The sequence below is a fragment of the Folsomia candida genome, unplaced genomic scaffold, assembly GCF_002217175.1.
Source record: "Folsomia candida strain VU population unplaced genomic scaffold, ASM221717v1 Fcan01_Sc005, whole genome shotgun sequence".
In the NCBI taxonomy this organism is placed as follows: Eukaryota; Metazoa; Arthropoda; class Collembola; order Entomobryomorpha; family Isotomidae; genus Folsomia; species Folsomia candida.
In genome coordinates, this window is record NW_019091197.1 from 4,805,247 (window position 1) to 4,823,948 (window position 18,702).

General features: G+C 36.0%; 5 protein-coding genes across 11 annotated transcripts; 2 read left to right on the top strand and 3 right to left on the bottom strand.

Moving 5' to 3' along the window:
* Positions 1 to 357: 357 nt before the first annotated feature.
* On the bottom strand, positions 358 to 5,186 carry LOC110849654. 7 transcript variants are annotated; one of them, XR_004834896.1, is made up of 14 exons: positions 4,608 to 5,186; positions 4,177 to 4,404; positions 3,869 to 4,105; positions 3,486 to 3,713; positions 3,121 to 3,313; positions 2,838 to 2,969; positions 2,594 to 2,783; positions 2,085 to 2,369; positions 1,932 to 2,021; positions 1,669 to 1,827; positions 1,402 to 1,599; positions 1,120 to 1,312; positions 865 to 1,004; positions 652 to 793 (listed from the first exon to the last, which is right to left on the bottom strand). XR_004834896.1 is itself a non-coding variant. In XM_035851841.1 (13 exons), exons 1-13 carry the CDS (start codon positions 4,795 to 4,797, stop codon positions 481 to 483), a joined length of 2,580 nt encoding a protein of 859 aa, XP_035707734.1. In that variant the 5' UTR covers positions 4,798 to 5,186; the 3' UTR covers positions 358 to 480. The 7 variants fall into 7 exon arrangements, 5 of the variants coding, with proteins under 5 accessions (XP_035707734.1, XP_035707735.1, XP_035707733.1 ...); XM_035851841.1 differs by lacking the exon at positions 1,120 to 1,312 and having other exon boundaries at positions 358 to 793; positions 3,486 to 3,710; XM_035851842.1 differs by lacking the exon at positions 1,120 to 1,312 and having other exon boundaries at positions 358 to 793; positions 2,594 to 2,768.
* A 219-nt stretch (positions 5,187 to 5,405) lies between these two features.
* LOC110849655 lies at positions 5,406 to 6,531 on the top strand. Its single transcript, XM_022097087.2, has 3 exons — positions 5,406 to 5,562; positions 5,640 to 5,900; positions 5,972 to 6,531. Exons 1-3 carry the CDS (start codon positions 5,547 to 5,549, stop codon positions 6,010 to 6,012), a joined length of 318 nt encoding a protein of 105 aa, XP_021952779.1. The 5' UTR covers positions 5,406 to 5,546; the 3' UTR covers positions 6,013 to 6,531.
* A 4,528-nt stretch (positions 6,532 to 11,059) lies between these two features.
* Positions 11,060 to 11,762, bottom strand: LOC118435859. Its single transcript, XM_035852334.1, has 2 exons — positions 11,364 to 11,762; positions 11,060 to 11,290 (listed from the first exon to the last, which is right to left on the bottom strand). The coding sequence occupies exons 1-2, from the start codon at positions 11,737 to 11,739 to the stop codon at positions 11,172 to 11,174; spliced, it is 495 nt and encodes a 164-aa protein (XP_035708227.1). The 5' UTR covers positions 11,740 to 11,762; the 3' UTR covers positions 11,060 to 11,171.
* Positions 11,763 to 14,933: 3,171 nt separating this feature from the next.
* Positions 14,934 to 16,057, top strand: LOC110850206 (glutathione S-transferase Mu 1). The gene is made up of 5 exons (XM_022097673.2): positions 14,934 to 15,057; positions 15,139 to 15,279; positions 15,347 to 15,532; positions 15,609 to 15,704; positions 15,773 to 16,057. Exons 1-5 carry the CDS (start codon positions 15,019 to 15,021, stop codon positions 15,968 to 15,970), a joined length of 660 nt encoding a protein of 219 aa, XP_021953365.1. The 5' UTR covers positions 14,934 to 15,018; the 3' UTR covers positions 15,971 to 16,057.
* A 60-nt stretch (positions 16,058 to 16,117) lies between these two features.
* LOC118435710 lies at positions 16,118 to 18,257 on the bottom strand. Its single transcript, XM_035852103.1, has 3 exons — positions 17,110 to 18,257; positions 16,960 to 17,033; positions 16,118 to 16,633 (listed from the first exon to the last, which is right to left on the bottom strand). The coding sequence occupies exons 1-3, from the start codon at positions 17,326 to 17,328 to the stop codon at positions 16,588 to 16,590; spliced, it is 339 nt and encodes a 112-aa protein (XP_035707996.1). The 5' UTR covers positions 17,329 to 18,257; the 3' UTR covers positions 16,118 to 16,587.
* Positions 18,258 to 18,702: the final 445 nt, after the last annotated feature.

Sequence of the window (18,702 nt, forward strand, 5' to 3'; positions counted from 1 at the left end):
AATTTATCCCTATCCTTCCTATAACAGAGTGCGAGATGTTATAACGAAGTTGTGTTTCAAGTTTACAGATAACTCTCAAGTTAGCTAAGCCGAATTAATCTTAAGAGGATGTTAGAGTTGAGTCATAGAAATATGATTTTATTTGGTTTCTAATTAATTGTAAGCTTTATTAGATGCATGCATATGTACATAATTCTAAATATGTGGATAACAGATATAGACTTGGTTTTGCAGTGGTTTGAGTTTTTTCGTATGATCATTGTTTTATGTAATGAATATTTACCTTTCTGCCAATTTGTTTTCATATTGATGTCATTCAATAATATGTAAATCGAAGGAACTAAACACTCCACTACATATGTTCTTATACCCGTTATTTAATTGCTTATTATATGCATCATTTAAAAATAAATTATTGAGTAAAAATAAATTCAAAGTGATCTGGATTTCCAGCATTCGCAAATTATCTGCTTAATAAATTTAGTTATTCCCAACAATTTTGTGAAGATTTTTATCCGGCAACATGTTATTGGCCGTCCAGCCTGCTTGATTTGAGGTTAGACAAGTTTCTAGCAGCCGTTTTTTGGTGTAATCGACGCCTGCACAGACACACGACTTTTGAACAACTTGCGAGCGATGCAAAGCAAGTTTGGTCATTTCTTGGTAAACGGTGTGCGGAAGTTCTGGGGTTCCACAGAGCGCCGAGAAAAATACTTTGATCCGTTGAGACGACGTTATTCGTTGCATGTGAACCGTTTTAACGTCCACAACACGCTGTCCGTTTTTATAACACCTGCCAAACATAGTGGTAATTATTTTCTGTTGTCTTGATAATCAAACAGCAAATAATAATTCTTTACGAACTGTTGTCCATTTTGATTTTTTGGCTTTTTGCCGTATATCCGTTTCCAAAGTCTGTTGAGTGTCTTGTAAGAATATTGATGACTATAGATGATGTCAATCTGGTTGACTATTGTGCTAACTTCGGCTCGATCTGTGAGTTCCTTAAAATATGGTTAACATATCGAGAGAACGTTATTTATTTAAAATATTTCTAAATTAATGTTGCCTCCCCAACTGTTAATACATTTATGGCAATTAAAGCCAATGTTGTAGTACTTAAATGTGCAGACAATGTTTCGGGTGCAAGTACCCACTTGCAAGAAATGACCGCAAGAAAATGGTGTCTTTCCGCTATTTTGACTTCAAGAAATGCAAGGCGCAAGAAACTACTTCCCGCAGTTGTAGTTCGTAGGGCGCGTTGCTGGATGTCGCATATTTCTTGGAGTTTCTTGGCATTTCTTGCACCTAGCTTTGCAGTCCAAGAAATGTAGCAAACAGCAAGAAACGAAACACTGTACAGAACATTTAATTTCCTGCAAATGTAAAGCGTCCACTCACCCGAACTTTATCCAACGCCACGCCCGTGAGTTGGTTGAAAAATGCGAACGAGATGACGAGGCAGAACATAAAGTAGAGCAGCTTGTCCCACCACAGGATTGGTGTTCGGTCAAAGACTTGGTCAAATTCGAGCTCGCCGGTCATCATGACCAGGATTTTGAGGAAGGAGAGTGGAATCGTGGAGCTCATTATGCGTTCCTAAATACATTCAAGAAAAATTAAATGAACAATGGAATTATTCTGAGTCATGTCAAATAGGAAATTTACCAAGGAAGTGCAGTTGTACGTCTCATTGCATAAGTCGATGGACGTTATTGACTCGTGGGTCGAGGTCGTTTTCTGCCGAAAAATAATTCTGAACGCTCCCGTGAATCCGATCAGGATGGGGAGGCAGCCAAGCAGTACGATTACCACTTGGATTAGCACCTATAATGTCAAATTTTATCATGTTTCATTGTTTCGTTTCAGGGTTTCAAATATCACTCCAGAAATACAGAACCATCCGTTCTGGCGATGTTCCCAATTTCTACCTGTTTCAATATGTCCACTGCCAAGCCGAAGGATTGGTGAATATTTCTGGTATGTCTCATGCACAAGATGGAAACCAAAACAATTCCAATCTGATAAAAGAGTGAAAGTTCAAATTGTGTGCTATCAAGGAAATTAGAAATGTGGGAACTTACTGCCAAAATATTTCTTGTTATGTCACAATTTGCCGTAAAATTAGTGAAGGCCAAGATTCCTGCAGCAAAGGTCAACAGGATTTGCAGGAGTTGGAGGATATTTGGGAATATGAAAAAGTGGTTGAAACAGTGCCGTTGTTGTCGACTTGAGCGGATAATATCGATGACAGAAAATACTGTGTGGGTCGAAATAACGACGTAAGTCCCGATGTCGAAGACCGTAGCGTGGTGAGAAGAGGTACAAAAATTGTTGGCAAACCAAAAATAAGCGATTAACCAGATAACCTAAAAAATTATGAAAAAATGCATCTGTTTAGTTTTCATGTAGATAAAGTTTGGGACGTTGGAGAAAGGATGTGACAGATTTTACAAAGGGATGGGGTCAAGGCATCCCAATGGGATGATCCCATGATAATTAATTGTACTTATCATGCAGATTATTAGTAGAAGTAGTAATTTCAAAATTATAAAAATTCGAAAAATCAGTCACATGTCAGTAGAATTCTTACCTGCCAAAGTGTCATGAGGCCGATAATGACACGTTGTTTACGATACCGTCCATAAATGTAGTACCTGACGAGGGGATGGAGTAGAATTATTTTCCTCGTTTCAAACCCCCATCCAGAAATTGCGTTTTTGAGATATGCCGATTTCTGAATGTTATTCCCGTACCCCCAAATTACTCTGGAAGAAATCACCCTATGAATAACATAGAATTTATTGTTAGATTGGTTTTTTGTTTGTCTGTAGTACCCGAAATCACAGCAAAGTTCGTCATTGGTATGGGTACGCGTGTTGTGGTATGAGAAGGCGTTGTTCATGAGAAACTCGACCACAATGGGGAGTTCATTATAGAGAAACTCCATGGAAGCGTAATCCTCCAACCTGAATGTATGCAAAATTATGTGATTGATAAGTGACTGCTGAAGTGGAAAAAGAGGGTGAAAATTTCCGGGAAAATTTGTAACACACATTAAATTTATCTGTGACTATTGGGAAAGAATTTTTGTTAAAGAGTTACTTGGATCAAACATACCATTGCTGCCAGGAGGGGATTTTAGAGAGGTGAGAGAATAGCGAGTCCTTCGGACAATATTTACAAATGTATTGCAAAGCATTGTATCCGGCGGAATCCTTGCACATGTAAATTTGACAAAACGTGTCCGGATATTCGTCATGGATGTAGTCAGCTATGATGGTGAGGCATTTCTGGCCGTCAGGATGCCAAGCTATTTATGAACATGATATGCTGTTTTTATATTTAATCATGTCACTAGAAATATATTTTCATGGCATTGGAGGATATGAAAATTATGTATAGTAAAGTATTAACGCAGCCATAGGGAATCAAACCAATGGGGGATTTCTTAAGACCAAATTCCACTTTTTTCACGTACTTACAACTCATGGCGACATAATGGAACGGAGTCCTCTCACAGTTATCGGTCTTATCCATGTCGATACTATTAACTTCAGTGAGCAGTTTGAGAATTGTGGGCATTCTGTTCTTTCCCGCCAAATGGAACGGCGTCTGGCCGTGAATATCTTGCTGAAAGAGGGTGAGCAGCTGGACATCGTCCGCCAAGTTGAGCAACATTTCCGCAGTCTTAATTAATGCGGGGCGTTCTGCTGCATAAAAGAGAAAGTGAATTTAAAACGTATGTGGGGGGGAGCTTGAAAGTGTTGATGTCCTTGCTCAAGGCAAGTTTTAAGCGTGAAAAAATTTTCCCACGGTGTGTCTACCCACAATTTCTTAATAAAACCGATAATTTTTTTAAATTAACCTGATTCCGAACATATAAAATGTAGATATGATTGTTGAGTGAGTCGATTCGGAATGTTTGAAATGTCAAGGTTGTCGTTCTTCAAGATCATTTCCACAGTTTCGCTTAAATCACACGCTATCGCGATATGGAACGGGGTTAGGAAGTTATTGTTGGCACGATTCACGAGGTCCTTATTTTCCGCGTGGGTGACAAATTCGTGGACGCACTGACAGTTATTGTTGTTGCTGAATTGTCCTAGAATTTTGAAGTAAAATTGAAAAATCCATAGCACGCCAGGTGTTTATACGCAAATATTGGTGAGTTACCAAAAACTGCCAAATGAAGGGGCGTGTTGCCATGAATATCTCTCGGGGTTAGATTAAGTCCTGGATATTTCATGAAAATTGGGACCAATTTCCATCGCGCCTTGTAAGCAGCATGGTGCAGTGGAGTGTATTTCATGGTTTTATCGGGTATATTTATCAAGTTTTGGAGATCTTCGGAAGGATAAGCGAAAAGAATGTGCCTTGCTAAACTTGCCCCTTCGTCGTTATCTGCAAAAATCAACACGTGGAAGCAAATAACAATTGATAGCAAATTATAAGAGTTGAGACAAATTAAATCATGCATAGGTTTTTTAGAACTTCGGAAACGAGAAAACCGAAAATTAACTTTAGTGTTTCAAAAACTTTTACAAATTTAGAAAATTTAAAAATGAAAATATAGATATGTAACATTAGGCTATTAAATGACATACCCAAAATGGTGATTAAGTGTAACGGAGTCATCCCAAATTCTTCGTCTCGAACGTTTAAATTTTGAAGCTCCCCACTTCTCAACAATTTCAGTATTTCTTGTCGTGGTTTGGTTTCCGGTTTATGAGTTGGTTGAGTTACAATGTTTTGCAAATGTGCTTTGCTCAACAGTGGTTTTTTCATGTTTGACATGAACGTGATATACAAAATTAATTGCACCTAATAATTATTGACACTGACACTGCAACCCTTTTATAAATATTTTATATGCATTAATTATAACTTTGTACCATTTTTTGAATACGAGTATGTAATCGAGTAGAAAGATTGCAACGTGGTGAGATTTATAGGTTATCGAAAAGATGCGAAAACACAAAGTTATCATCGTTTGCTTCACAACAACGTACATATGTACAACGCCGCCATTGTGATATTTAAAGCAATCCCTGTGGTTTGGATGGGTTATCAATCATGCCTCATCAACACGGCCCCCAAACAAGGATAAGTAAGACTCATATTATGATAAACGATGAAACTTAAGCATTGGTAAGATAACTACTTACGTCCAGTTAATTTTACGTACTTGCCCCCCTACGTACTTCTGCTTCCCCTCCCCTGCTCGTCATTACTTATTTAATGTACAACGGATAAAAATTGAATCCAATTGTACAATAAAGTGGACTCGTGGACAAACATTTCGATACAAACATAACACTTATTTATGCTGACGTTATCTCTCCATTCTGCGCATATTTATTGTTCGCTTATCTTAAATCCTAAACGAGCAGAATGCCAAACCTTTGTTAGCTTGGCAACCAAATGCCCAAAGTTTCAAGTGGACCAGTCGAGATCATTCCATACGTAAATTTATTCCACACTCCTTAAAGTAAAGTTTTACTTTATGTAAAAACTATTTCTACTCAATCCCCAAAAAATCAAATATGCTCTCATTATGTCGTAAGTTTCATAGTAAAAATTTTCAATTTATTAAAGTTAATGTTGATATAAAACTGTTTCATTTTTCTTAAATCTAGAACCAATTGAAGTAAAAATGGTGGCCGCGGCCCTGAGGCGGAGTCCCGTCGCGGCGAAGACATGGACACAGCTGTACGACGCCTTAAACTTGGACGACTTGACGAAGCGGGAATACGAAATGTTGGTGGAAATGGGGTACATTACGTACGAGGACTTATTTCTCAGAATTATGGTGCAGTGGGTGTCCATCGAGGGGGCCAATGCTACCTGGAAATCTCTTGTGGGGGCGATCAAGCAGACGGGCGACAGAAAAACGAATGGTGAGTGGGGGGCAGGAATTATATTAATTTTTAATTTTTATGTATATTTCTAACCGACAAAATTTATGTAGGCTACGTGATGGAAGCGGCACGTAGTTTGGCCATTTGTTAAGGGAGGATGCTCAATTGAATCATGACGAGCAGAAGAATGACGCGATCGCATTTAGTACAACGATAGCATGTAGATAAAAATTTATTAGTTGTATATAAACACATACGTAGTTATCTGTGCGATAAATAGGATACGTCATGAGTTGTGTTGAGCTTATCAAAAGTTTTGCTGAGCAATACAACTCATGGCGTACATACATACATAAATACATACGTAATCCTATCTAGAGACGCATGTCTTGTCTTTATTTTTATTAAAAATAGCGACAACCTGTGATTCACATTAGTAATTAAATCATGTTATTAATAAGCGCTACACACTCAGTATATTTTAAGAAAACGAGTTTTGGTAATGAAGGCGTCTAAGATATTTGCGTACGGAACATTAAGCAAAGGTTGTATATAATATTAATTAATATTTATTTATTTTCCCGTAATGAGGGTGACATTTATACTTTGAGTATAAAAATGAGAAACTGACAATAAAAAGAATTGCATATGTGTACAAAATTAAATAAAAGAATGCTCGTTAAACTAGCAAAAAATGGCATATGTAGATAAGTATGTATTTCAGCGCATATCGTGAAAACGAGATAGCTAGGCAGGCAGCCAATAAGGATTAGTACGGATTATTAGTCTGTTAAAATTATGAAACTATCAACTGAGATATGATACAAATATTATGTTCGTTGAAGCTTGAACAATTCAGATACTCTTTTATTGCTTAAGTCTGTTTATAATAAATAGTTATTGGACGCACCAAAGAATTCCTCCTTCTACCGCAGTTAAATAGGAAATTTTAATATTATATTTAAAACCAGTCAGAATATCTGTAGATGCAAATAAATGCATATATATAATTAGATTGAACGACATTAGAGGATATGGTTTTGAAGTTGTATTTAATCTTGACAAGCATTCGGTGCATAGTGCATACAAATACCTTCATCAGGTGTCCCGTCATAAATAAATTTGAGTTAAATCATACATAAATATATACGTATGTATGTATAGCCTTTAAAAAAATCTGGCGTTTATTCATTGTATGTGCATATAGGTAGTATAAATTATATTCGCAGAGATGTAAATATATAGGTTTACGTTATTCCATTAAAAAAAGTATATCCTTCAGTATGCACATATGTACCCTTTTAAATAGTGTGTAAGTATGCAATTCATTCAGGTGAAACTTTGACACTCTATACATTCTCGATTTCAATAAGTCTACCTGAAATTTGGAAGATGAGGAACCGATATTATTCAGATTCTGATTAATGACCGGTTATTCATCTATCGGGAAAAGAAAATTCATTCTAAATTTCTGAATGCATTTTGGAATTGGAAGAATTTCTGATACGAGAAAACCGATTGAATACTCCCTATGATTAAGGATTAACTAATCTCAATCCTTAATTTTACATAATCTGAATTTCGACAAAATTAATCCTAAATATTGAATTCTGGGCTTCAGCATACGGCACGTTTCCTCCTACATAGAATCTTTAATGAGTCGTATGCCCAAAGTTTAATCGAGATTAACATCGAGATTATGACTAGAATTGCTTCACTTGTGTGCAATTCCTCACAAATATGGGAAACTCGATACCGCAATTCATTTGGAACTATGTATGTAGCTAAAAAATCAAAATAAATTGTGGGTAAGCCTTACTTGCATACATACGCACATATATATCTAAATATGTAGATACATATTTACATGCATCAACAACTTGAACCAATACATCGGTGCAAATCCACCAACACCATCAAAGGTTATTAAATCAACAAGGCCTGCATCAATTGGAAAGATCCATAAAATAACGATGTGCATTATGAAAAAGTGGAAAAAACTTGATCACAATGTGTGACATTCTCACGCTTTTACTTTACACGCTACACGCTACATACATATCTATTTACCCCCCTTGGGAGAGCAGATTCCTAAAGAAAGAAGTCTCTTGGGTTTGGAATCGGGGTTGAAGGGTGAAAGTTCCAAAGTAGACTTACCTAAATTAATCAGTTAGCGTTAAGTACGCTCCGGAACCTCCGGAATGGAAGAAGCACAACCTTGTGTCCAGTGTGGATACCGCTGGAAACTGCACCTACTGTCTACCGGTAACCGAGAAAAGGACATTAAACTACGGCACACTTTAATTTTATCTGTTTGCACACGATTATTACTACATATTGATTACTTTCACTCACCTCATTCTGAATGTCTTACGGAACTAAGTATGTATAGATATGCAGGACGATGTGTAAAATTGATAACTACATCACATACATATGCAAGTATTTATCTGCATTTTGATATCTGTCATTTTCAAACAGCTAGCACTTCTCATCATTTGCTTTCTCTGACTTACTCAGTTAGGATACGAAATAAAATAGCCCGTGAAAAGCTTTCCCCTGTCATATTTACGTGAAGTTCGAAAAATTTGGAACCATTATTACACCCTACACTCATAAAAGTCTAGAAGTATTTGATCTTATTAGCATCCGAAATTGTGGTTCTCATAAAATGTCAAGTGTTACTATCGTGGAATTTATATTTAATGGAATTATTGTCACTCTTGTCTCATTAATTAGTTTAGTTTTAACTTTATTGGGTATTATAGTGCTATGCAGGAAACAGCTTAGCAACAACCGCTTACGAGAGTACTAATCTTATTACAAATTTCAGACTTTTGTATTTGTGCAATTTTGCTTTTCTCTGGAATCTCTACAATCATTGCAGGTCCTGGAAATAAGCAATTGATTTTACGAGATCCGACTATGCAGACACTCTTTTACTTCAGCTTGGTAAGCTGGTTAAATCAACTCATTTCTAATTAACAATTATTTATAATAGCATACAAATGTTTTGCTGATGATTTTTTTGCAATTCAATAACAGAAAATTGCAAGTATCACAAATTATATTCCATGCAAAATACATATAAAGAAAATCCTTTCTCTTGTCAACCAGTAACTGGGCACTTCATAAATTATATACTTTTCTCTGTCCGAAATGTGCATATGTATATGTACGTCATACGTGTAAATAGACGAGGACATTTGAAAAGTATTTTCAAATTTCAAATTTTCTGGGCAGACGGGGGGAAGAGGTGACCCCTTTTTTTCTATGAAAGGTCACCTCATATTGGTATTTGGTATATGTAGTCAAAAGTAAACAAGTTCGAGTTTGATTATTTGATTATGTCTAAAGCAAAAAGTTCGTTAAAGTTGACAAAAAGAATGAGGCTCTTTACAATTATTACGCATGAATATCTATATTTTTATGTATCTACCTACATTTATAGATAGTTGCAGAGTAGTTATGTAACGACGGCAAATGGATTTTTGGATTCAAGTACGTATGTACAGTACTTACAATTAGTAAAAGATCAGTGCAGGTGCTATTCTGCATCGAATAATTCTGAAAAAGTTCACACATTCACTTGAATCCTTAATACGTATAACCTTTGGGGAACAACATTGTTACGAAATTTACATCAAACTTTTAGTTTTCTGAATGGCAGAAATCGTCTAATTTGTCATGGGGTCCGTGTACCCTTAATGCAGTCGTAAATAGCATCTAAAAAATATATTTTCTTTTCAGCTAAACTATTGTCCCATTTTTACGTTGTACTCATTTGCTTCCAGAGGTATTAAATATATTATGTATAGTTCACTTTGGCGCAACATTATCTAATGACCAGCAATTTGACAACTAATTGATAAACCTCCCACGAAGGTTTGTTGCCGTATACTTCCCACTCTATGCTAGAAGTGTATGCACGTCAAGGCTCGTCAACATCATCGGCACCGTGCTCTGTTGCATCCTTGTCCCTATCCATTGGTTCCTCCTCCTTCCGGAAAACAAGTCTCTTCATCTGGTCACCTGGGGGGATATACTGATCTGTTATGTCATCCCGCTTTGCTTCGTCAGTTCAATAAATATAGCGATCTACGTCAAAGTATTGAAGCATATCTACTTTTGTTTATTGCACATTTCTAAAGCTTGACACCTACATACCAGATATTATACAAAGTTAATTGAGGATTAATTTGTGTCACAGGTGAAGGAGTCAGTTGAAAGGAGACGTTCGATTATTTCCAGTGTAAGCGTGGATGAGAGCAAAGAGATTAGTAAATTGTTATTCGCAATTTGTGCAACATTTATATTCTGTAATCTTCCCCATGTTGTAACAAGGATTTCAATAATTTATTGTGGCCAGAGCACAACTATGTTGTTGTTCGAGAGCATTTTAAGACCCGTTCGAGACCTTTCTTTGTCAATTTATTCCTGCAGTAATGTTATCTATCTATACATCTATTCTGGAAAATTCAGGGATGAATTTCGAAAGTTACTACATATGACCACTGCATCCAATGAGATAGAGTTGGTCTAGTTAATTCACTAGTTTTCGAGTCTATGTATGTAATTAAAAGCTGTGTAAAACTTAGTCAAGGTTAATAGTGCACTTGCACACAATAATGAACCGGTTACACTTCCTTGGCTATACTTACATATGTAAGCAACCTGCAATTCACAATATTTGAACATTAAAATACTCGTAAGATTCAACAATTTTATGTATCTCAATTCTTTCAAAAAACTTGTCACTATGTAGTCCGCTATATTGTAAATAAATGCTATAAAAGTAATTTTGAAATAAGTATCTACCTCTGTTCTTGAAAAAAATTAATTTGAATGTGATATCACATCGTAGCATTAAATAAGATACATACTGTGAATACAAGAAGGCAGACAGATTTGATTGAAGAGTTTGGATAATATAATGCAAGAGATTAAGTGTTAATTGAGGAACGATTAATTAAGTTTTATTTAGTCACAAAAAAAGTTCGCCAGCAGTGGTGGAATTCAGACTAATTGTAAATGCATCATAAAATGAACCTGATGGAATGTAAATTTACGGTATAAAAAACCCTCATCTGCCACGCAGGGCAGCATAAAGTGCACAGATGAGAAGCGGATCTTTTATTGAAGTGTGTAAATGTGTAATAATTGCATGAGCATACGATAATTTAATCAACAAATTTTCTCAATTTTGGGCAAAACAATGCTCACAAAAATTTATTTAGATCACGTCAATTTGATAAAAATTTTGCAGATGAATGTGCTTTAAAGCAACTCGATGATTGAGGCTGACAATAATCATCCCGGAAAGCAACAGCAAGGGGGAGCAAATACCGAACAGCCGCACCCGCATCGTCCACGATAGTAACCTGGATAATGTCTCTTAAACCGGGTGGCCAGATCCGTCAATTTCCCATCTGCAGAAAAATTGCGTGCAAAGTTAATTATCAATTTATAAAAAAGTTTTTGGCAAAGTAGAAAAGAACCTACCCAATTCATCATTAAATTCACCGTTGTCAGGACTGGCTGCACTCTGTCCAATGAAGACCAACGCCATGAACACGGCGACCAGAATGAGATAAACTTTCGCCATTTTGTCTTCCAAATAAATCGATTTTCTTGAGAATGAATACTTAATGCTATGAACCTGCGGGTTTTTATCTGTATATGCGTCCTTATGTCTCTCTCTCTCTCCTTGGAACAATGAAATGATACCATTGTTTTCCGAAATTTCGCAAATGTCATTATATTCAGTGGCCGTGGAAGCTGTGGGATATCGGGGGACCTTAACATTGTACTTAGGATAGGAAAAGGAGGGTTTGTATAATATGGGTGCATGATGGGGACATCTAATAACCGTGGGCATATTATCTCTCTGTCAACACTCTTACGCGGCCACTGATTACATCAATAACTTCATTACTTAGATATGTCTCATAGCTACCAGCTTTGAAATTTACACGGGGTGTTAACTCATATACATTTTTAAAAGAGGCGTCCTTAGGCGAGGTAGATACATAAATCCTCTGCAATGATCCCCTTAATCCCAGGTCACAGAGTTTCAATTTTTTACCTGGTACCCCACAGACCCTTTTTTGCCTTACTCCATGTCTGTTTCTCGTGGGCACAGACATTGTGACTCAAACTCAAAGTGCCTACGGGTCAGCTTAGGAATTTTATTCTAATCAAATAAATGCTTACATGGGTATGTACAAATGTGTGATACATGTTACAATTAATTTAAGCAAATGCAGTAGGAAATTAATGATAGACAGAGATATGCAAATTTTATAATTGTCCATCACCTAAGAATTTCGAATTTTGAGGATTAGTTTATTACAAACTTTGTAATTAGTTGACATTGAAACGAATAATTGATTAAGGATTGTGTAAACGCGTGTATATCTGTATACTTACGTAAGTAAATACATCCCTATATATATCACCCAATGTGTCCCAACGCATATCATTGTCTGAAAATCAGAAATCAGAATACGAATTGTCGAAATGCAAAGAATAGAAAGGTCAATGAAGTTTTTATTCGTGTCATAAAATTTTTTAAGAACTTTGAACCAAACTTTTGATCATGCACATATCTAATTTTTAATGTTATCGCATTGCAAATCAACATATGTATGTAGGCGAACTTACGATTAGACGATATTCTCTTATCCCGTAGCAAGTACTCATTACTCGACATTTGTCGTCAATTTAGTTTGCTTAACAGTTTTAAGGGAATATCTATTAGATTTTTCGCTTTATTGATTTAGAAGATCATCATAATATAATTGCACGGCAATTTGAAAACCTAATTCTTCTTATTCAACCCCATGACAATTTTAAATATGTACATACTTGCATACGCAGTACATATAGTTATATATAAATCGAGGCACGTGTAAATAGATAAAAAATGTAATTGTGTATCTAAGTGTTCCTTATTCTCCAGCATCCCAGATTGTGTCACGCAATTGTTTAAGATATAATTTACAGACATATATTCTGCTGTATATGCAGTCATATTTGTTTACAATGCAAAAAGGTTGTGAAGATAATATTTAACAGAGGTGAAATTTGATGGGTCCTATATATGCACTATATCCCAGGTTGAGCTGCGTTACCAGCATAAAAACAAGCACGTGTTTCACCAGGCAAACATCATCAGGTTATCAGGTTGATTAAGTAATTTTTGGAATAAAAACACGTTATAATGTTGTGCATAATTTCTATCGGCCTCGCCTCTTGCATGCTTTGTTGTGAGTCCACTATTATATTTGTTAAGCAATTTATGCATCCTAACTTGGAATAATTACTGCATGTAAGCATATGTACATATATACTTCTTCTCCGATCTTTAACCAGTTTGGGGTTCAGCTTTTACCAGCACGTTTTTACCTGTCTAGTCTGTCACCATTAGTTTAAACTTAGAACTCAATGTTTAGGACTATAATAAATAAATACTTGTACAACTGCATATAGTGAATGAATTTGAAATCTTTTTCATATCAATATGTATGCACATGTGTTTGTATATGTATGCATTATAGAAAGCTAAAATATTTATTTAGCATAATTCATGGCTAAGGATTTGATGCCTCTTCAACATAATTATATTTTGGGTATTTCCGAAAATTTGCATTTTAAATCCAAGTCAAATAGTTGTCCCCATTACTCTGATTGATGCTGTATGTATGTATGTAGACTTGTTTCATCGGTAGCCAAGGACATACGGTTAATAAAAGTGTTATTTTGATAGTGATGAGCAGGTTTTTCATAGTTTTATGATTTCTTGGAAAGTTGGCCTTATTATTTTTTTGACTTGACACACGAGTACGTGGTTATCTAAATCCATAAGCCTTTGATCAATATATATACTTTGAGACGGAAAATTTCAAGCATTTTCCAAGTAGAAGTGAAAAACTCACATCAAAGTATTATTTGGACACAGAGATTCTTTTCAAAATACGCCACAGTACCTGTCACATTGCAATTTAAATGAATAATGCAGGATCATGTACAAATCTTTGCTCCAGAAGCTTTACACGCCTTTATTCTCGTTTATAGATAACCTGGAATCATCACTCCTAAAATACTCCGAGCTATAATTAATTTGGGGAAAATTATTATCTCCGACCACCAGAATCGTCTTCAAGAGCCAATTATTGCTCAGAACATTAATTAGAAATATAGTATGGACCATCTAACACCTATTTGCTGTCTGAAAATGGAAAAGTGACGGCAAAGTAGACAACAAATCTGGGGGAGGTAAATGTAGGCGAACAAAAACCATAAATGAAAGCTTCATTGCTGTACAAGTTATCGCATATTTGATAACTTTTCAACCTTGAATCCTCATGTAGACTTCTTTTAACACGAGTCCGTCGATTATTTCGAACTAACATGACATGTCCCCGACCGTGATTTCGAACCCCACCTCATAACTGAAACTCTGGAGTAATGCAAATTTAGTCGGAGGCCTGGCACATTCAACTCCTCGTTTGGTTTTCTGCATACTTTGGGGACCCATCGGGCTAGGACAAGCTAAGCACACGTAAATCTAACTAGTTGACCTGCTTCCACTTGCACAGGTCCCGATTACAATGTTATCTACCCCTCATTAAGTGGACACTTCACTTTCGTGCTAAAAATTAATGCGTTCTTTATTCCTTTTTTAAAGCTTTGATTCTTGATTTGATTTAAGGTTTGTTAATCCCAAAAAATTATACCACACACAAATTTTAGTTTTTGGTACAATTTTGATACAGAAATTCTTCTGGAAAAAGTTGAGTCCTTCGAGAGCCATTGTGCTGACCGACGGACAAAGTGATCGCAACAACTATCTTTCACTTTGGTCTCCTCGTTAATAATATGGATATTCGTGAAAACTACTTCACGACAAAACGGTGAACTTCGTGACGTCTACCATTAGTCAAACTATAGTAGGAAACAAAACAATGCTACATAACGAATCTTACCGTCTAATTTGATTACATGGTCCAGTCCAATCCAATTTCCAGTTCCACGAGTCACTCCTCGTCCTTGGATAGATCCATGGAAAATATTTTCTTTTCACCATCACTTCAGTAAGCACAACACCGTTGAAGAGATCGCATCCTTTCCCTGAGAAATTTGCAGTATCACAAAAATGAGCAAACCTCAACTTGCATATTGGGACTGTCGCGGAGTATGCATACATATTTCTATATATTTCATATCAAAATATACTTACGTTTTATATAAAATTTTCATAATTTTGCTTTCATAGCGAGGTTATCCTATCCGTTTTGCCCTGGAATATATGGGGGTTGATTACGACTACTTTGTGTACACGCAAGGGAAAGAAGGCGACGGTGGGGAGTCGACCTGGAAGCATCAGAAGACTCAGATTGGACTCGATTCTCCTAATGTAGCTTAATATTTTTTAAGAGTAAGAAGCATGCAGATTTAAATGTGCTTCTTTCTCCCCACATTAGCTCCCATATTGGATTGATGACTCGATCAAGCTCTCCGAATCTCGAGCAGTTTTGATGTACGTGATCCGAAAGTATAAACCGAGTCTGATCCCGTCCAATATTGGTGATCTTGCCAGGGCAGAAGTGATGGAAGGAATACTGGGCGACATCATTCAAAATTTTGCAATATTCATTTACACTGATCAGGTATGTAGGTATGCAAATATTTAGAAATATTTCGATCAAATTTTAAATCGCCTGTGTATGTATTTAAATATGACAGGAACAAACGAAGGCGATGTTTGAAAATACGGTGCCCTCAAAAATGAGCATCCTTTCGAAAATGTTGGGAGGCAAGAAGTTCTTGTTGGGAGATGAGGTTAGTTTTTTTATTGAAAAATTTATGAAACCTTCCAACTGATTCTGAATATTTTGACAAATAAATAGATTTGCTACCTTGACTTTCTCGTCTTCTCATACTTTTACCTGTTGAAGGCGTATCGGGAGAATCTGATCAGCGATCACGCTAATCTGGTGGACTACATGACAAATTTCGAGGCAATTCCAGCCATTGCAGCCTTCATAAAATCACCAGGTTATATTGAAGGCCCGTGTGTTGGGATGCATAGCGCTATTAAAATATAATCGCTTTGATGAATATTGAGTGAATTTGTTATTTTGATTTTAAATTTTGTGCAATTGATACGTAATAAATTACTATGAATGGAATGACGTGGTACAAAATCTTTGAATTTCTTATTTAAGGATAAGTCAGGTCAAGTTCCCTTTATAAAACAAACACATCTACATACCCACATATTTATTTATGTACATGTGAAAACATAAATACAGGCATGTTTATGTACATACACACATGTGTACATATGCGTTTAAAATGATGCATCTGAAGTATCACAGATAGGATAAAATTGATCAAATGAAGAAACAAAACATGAAAACAAAAAATCTTCCTTCATATGAAACTACATACTTCGATATTTTAAGCTCAACTGAAGACGTCAAAAACTCATACCTTCTTTTTTATACAGTGTAATATTTAAATTAAAGTGCACACATTTGACCTTTTGTGTAAATAGATAGTATAATTGGACACGCATATAATAACCATACCATGAATGCAGATTACATATTAGTACTTTCTTAAAATTAGGACATACTCTGCTGCGAACTTGCTATTTTCTTTTTTGGAAAGATTGCATTGTACACGTAACTCTCATACCGACCGGAGGGCACAGTGAATATTACAGCGTGCAGGGATGGGAATCGATCCTTAAATTTTTCAATGTCCTGTAATAATTCAAAAATCATAATTTTTTAGAATCAACTATTTTAGCTGTTGTTGCGAGCAAATTACGATTTTTGTACCATTTCAGTAAATTAAAAAGCCTTTATAGAAATACATAGGTAAATATATTGGCGATACAGTTTTCGCATAAAATTACCAGAAAAAACGAATTGCATAAAATGCGATCAAAGTGTAGCATGCATTGTGTCAAATATTTTTGGGCTTTCCGTATTTGCAAATGATTCATTGTATATGTATGTACATATGTACATTCAAAAATTCGCAAAAATCATCATCCTTTAAAAACCTTCAAATTTTCATTACTTACTCCAAATAAGTCGAACAAGTTGAAAAAGTCCAACTTCTCTCTCGACCAGTCATTGCACGGGGCCACGTTTTGTTCTGAAATTGTAAATGAAATCAAATTTTAAAAAATAACTTTATTCCACAATCACTAAACTAATCCCGACTCACTCACCACACCCCTCGGCATCTTATAAATCTGACTGAACAAACTATACAGCTCATACTCGGACACATCGTACTCCCAAATCGCCAACTTTTTCAGACTTGGAATCCTCGGCAAATCCATTGGTACGAGTCGCAGCGATAACACAGGATTCAGCTCGATAAGCTCAACAGTTTCACAGTGCTTATCCAGCACAGCTTGTACCTGCTCCAACTGGTTTGTTGACATCCTCCCAAAATAAATTTTCTTCCATTTTCGCTCAACTCGTGCCAAAAAATCAAGATCTGTCGTATTTCACCATCCCCAATACCCTTCCCTCCTCCCTTTCCGGGGACACCCAATATTTGTCAATTTCGGCCAAAATTCGTCACTTCCGGTTAACAACTTTAAAATACTGGTGTGCAGTCCGGTCCCAAAATATGATGATGTAAACGTCACCAGGTTGGGGGTCTCCTGCATGATAATTTTCGCCATGGCGTCATTCCCCCATTCCGACGTGGCCGGAAGTATGTCAAGTCGCAATATCTTTAACCCTGTCAACCTCTCTTCGACCGGAAACCAGGAGAAAGTAGCCAGCACGGGAACTTCAAGGCAAAGTTCTTCCAAATTGGGCGACAAGTCGAGAACTTTGCGACACAACTTTGTCCACTCGTCGACATCGGACGGAGAGATAATTTTTTTAAGTTTTTGCTTTTTAGTTGATATTGAAATGAAAAATTTATTAAAGGTATATTATTACCTACCGTTTTACAACCCTTATTATTGCATCAGAATAAGAAATCGGAATATAGATTGTCGTACTGTAAAGCATAGAAAGGTCAATTAAGGTTTCATTCCCTGAATGTCTGAATACTGAAACGCGTTAACTGCTGGAAATAACATTCGCGAGAAATGAATGGCAGATTGCTATCAAGTTTATGTATTTTATCATATCTTCCTTAAACAGTTATTTTTTAAATGTCTTTAGTATTGATTTAGAAGATCATCATAATATGATTGCACGGCAATTTAAACCTAATTCTTCTTATTCAACCCCATGACAATTTAAAATATGTACATACTTGCATACGCAGTACATATAGTTATATATAAATCGAGGCACGTGTAAATAGATAAAAAATGTAATTGTGTATCTAAGTGTTCCTTATTCTCCAGCATCCCAGATTGTGTCACGCAATTGTTTAAGATATAATTTACAGACATATATTCTGCTGTATATGCAGTCATATTTGTTTACAATGCAAAAAGGTTGTGAAGATAATATTTAACAGAGGTGAAATTTAATGGGTCCTATGCACTCTATCCCAGGTTGAGCTGCGTTACCATCATAAAAACAAGCACGTGTTTCACCACGCAAACATTATCAGGTTATCAGGTTGATTAAATAATTTTGGGAATAAAAACACGTTATAGTGTTGTGCACAATTTCTATCGGCCTCGCCTCTTACATGCTTTGTTACGAGTCCACTATTATGTTTTTTAAGCAATTTATGCATCCTAACTTGGAATAATTACTGCATGTAAGAATATGTACATACTTCTTTTCCGATCTTTAACCAGTTTGGGGTTCAGCTTTTACCAGTACGTCTTTACCTGTCCAGG

What these genes read in the sequence shown, in the direction of transcription:
- LOC118435710 (XM_035852103.1), bottom strand. Translation starts at nt 17,328, where the DNA reads ATGTCAACAAACCAGTTGGAGCAGGTACAAGCTGTGCTGGATAAGCAC. An exon ending in ATAAGATGCCGAGGGGTGTG is followed by an intron (nt 17,034 to 17,109) that starts GTGAGTGAGTCG and finishes TTACAATTTCAG; the next exon opens with AACAAAACGTGGCCCCGTGC. An exon ending in ACTTGTTCGACTTATTTGGA is followed by an intron (nt 16,634 to 16,959) that starts GTAAGTAATGAA and finishes GAATTATTACAG; the next exon opens with GACATTGAAAAATTTAAGGA.
- LOC110850206 (XM_022097673.2), top strand. Translation starts at nt 15,019, where the DNA reads ATGAGCAAACCTCAACTTGCATATTGGGACTGTCGCGGA. An exon ending in CATATTGGGACTGTCGCGGA is followed by an intron (nt 15,058 to 15,138) that starts GTATGCATACAT and finishes TTGCTTTCATAG; the next exon opens with CGAGGTTATCCTATCCGTTT. An exon ending in TTGGACTCGATTCTCCTAAT is followed by an intron (nt 15,280 to 15,346) that starts GTAGCTTAATAT and finishes TCCCCACATTAG; the next exon opens with CTCCCATATTGGATTGATGA.
- LOC110849654 (XM_035851840.1), bottom strand. Translation starts at nt 4,797, where the DNA reads ATGTCAAACATGAAAAAACCACTGTTGAGCAAAGCACATTTGCAAAAC. An exon ending in CCTTCATTTGGCAGTTTTTG is followed by an intron (nt 4,106 to 4,176) that starts GTAACTCACCAA and finishes TCAAAATTCTAG; the next exon opens with GACAATTCAGCAACAACAAT. An exon ending in AAAAATCAAAATGGACAACA is followed by an intron (nt 794 to 864) that starts GTTCGTAAAGAA and finishes TATGTTTGGCAG; the next exon opens with GTGTTATAAAAACGGACAGC.
- LOC118435859 (XM_035852334.1), bottom strand. Translation starts at nt 11,739, where the DNA reads ATGCCCACGGTTATTAGATGTCCCCATCATGCACCCATATTATACAAA. An exon ending in TGAATTTAATGATGAATTGG is followed by an intron (nt 11,291 to 11,363) that starts GTAGGTTCTTTT and finishes ATTTTTCTGCAG; the next exon opens with ATGGGAAATTGACGGATCTG.
- LOC110849655 (XM_022097087.2), top strand. An exon ending in GGGCGACAGAAAAACGAATG is followed by an intron (nt 5,901 to 5,971) that starts GTGAGTGGGGGG and finishes AAATTTATGTAG; the next exon opens with GCTACGTGATGGAAGCGGCA.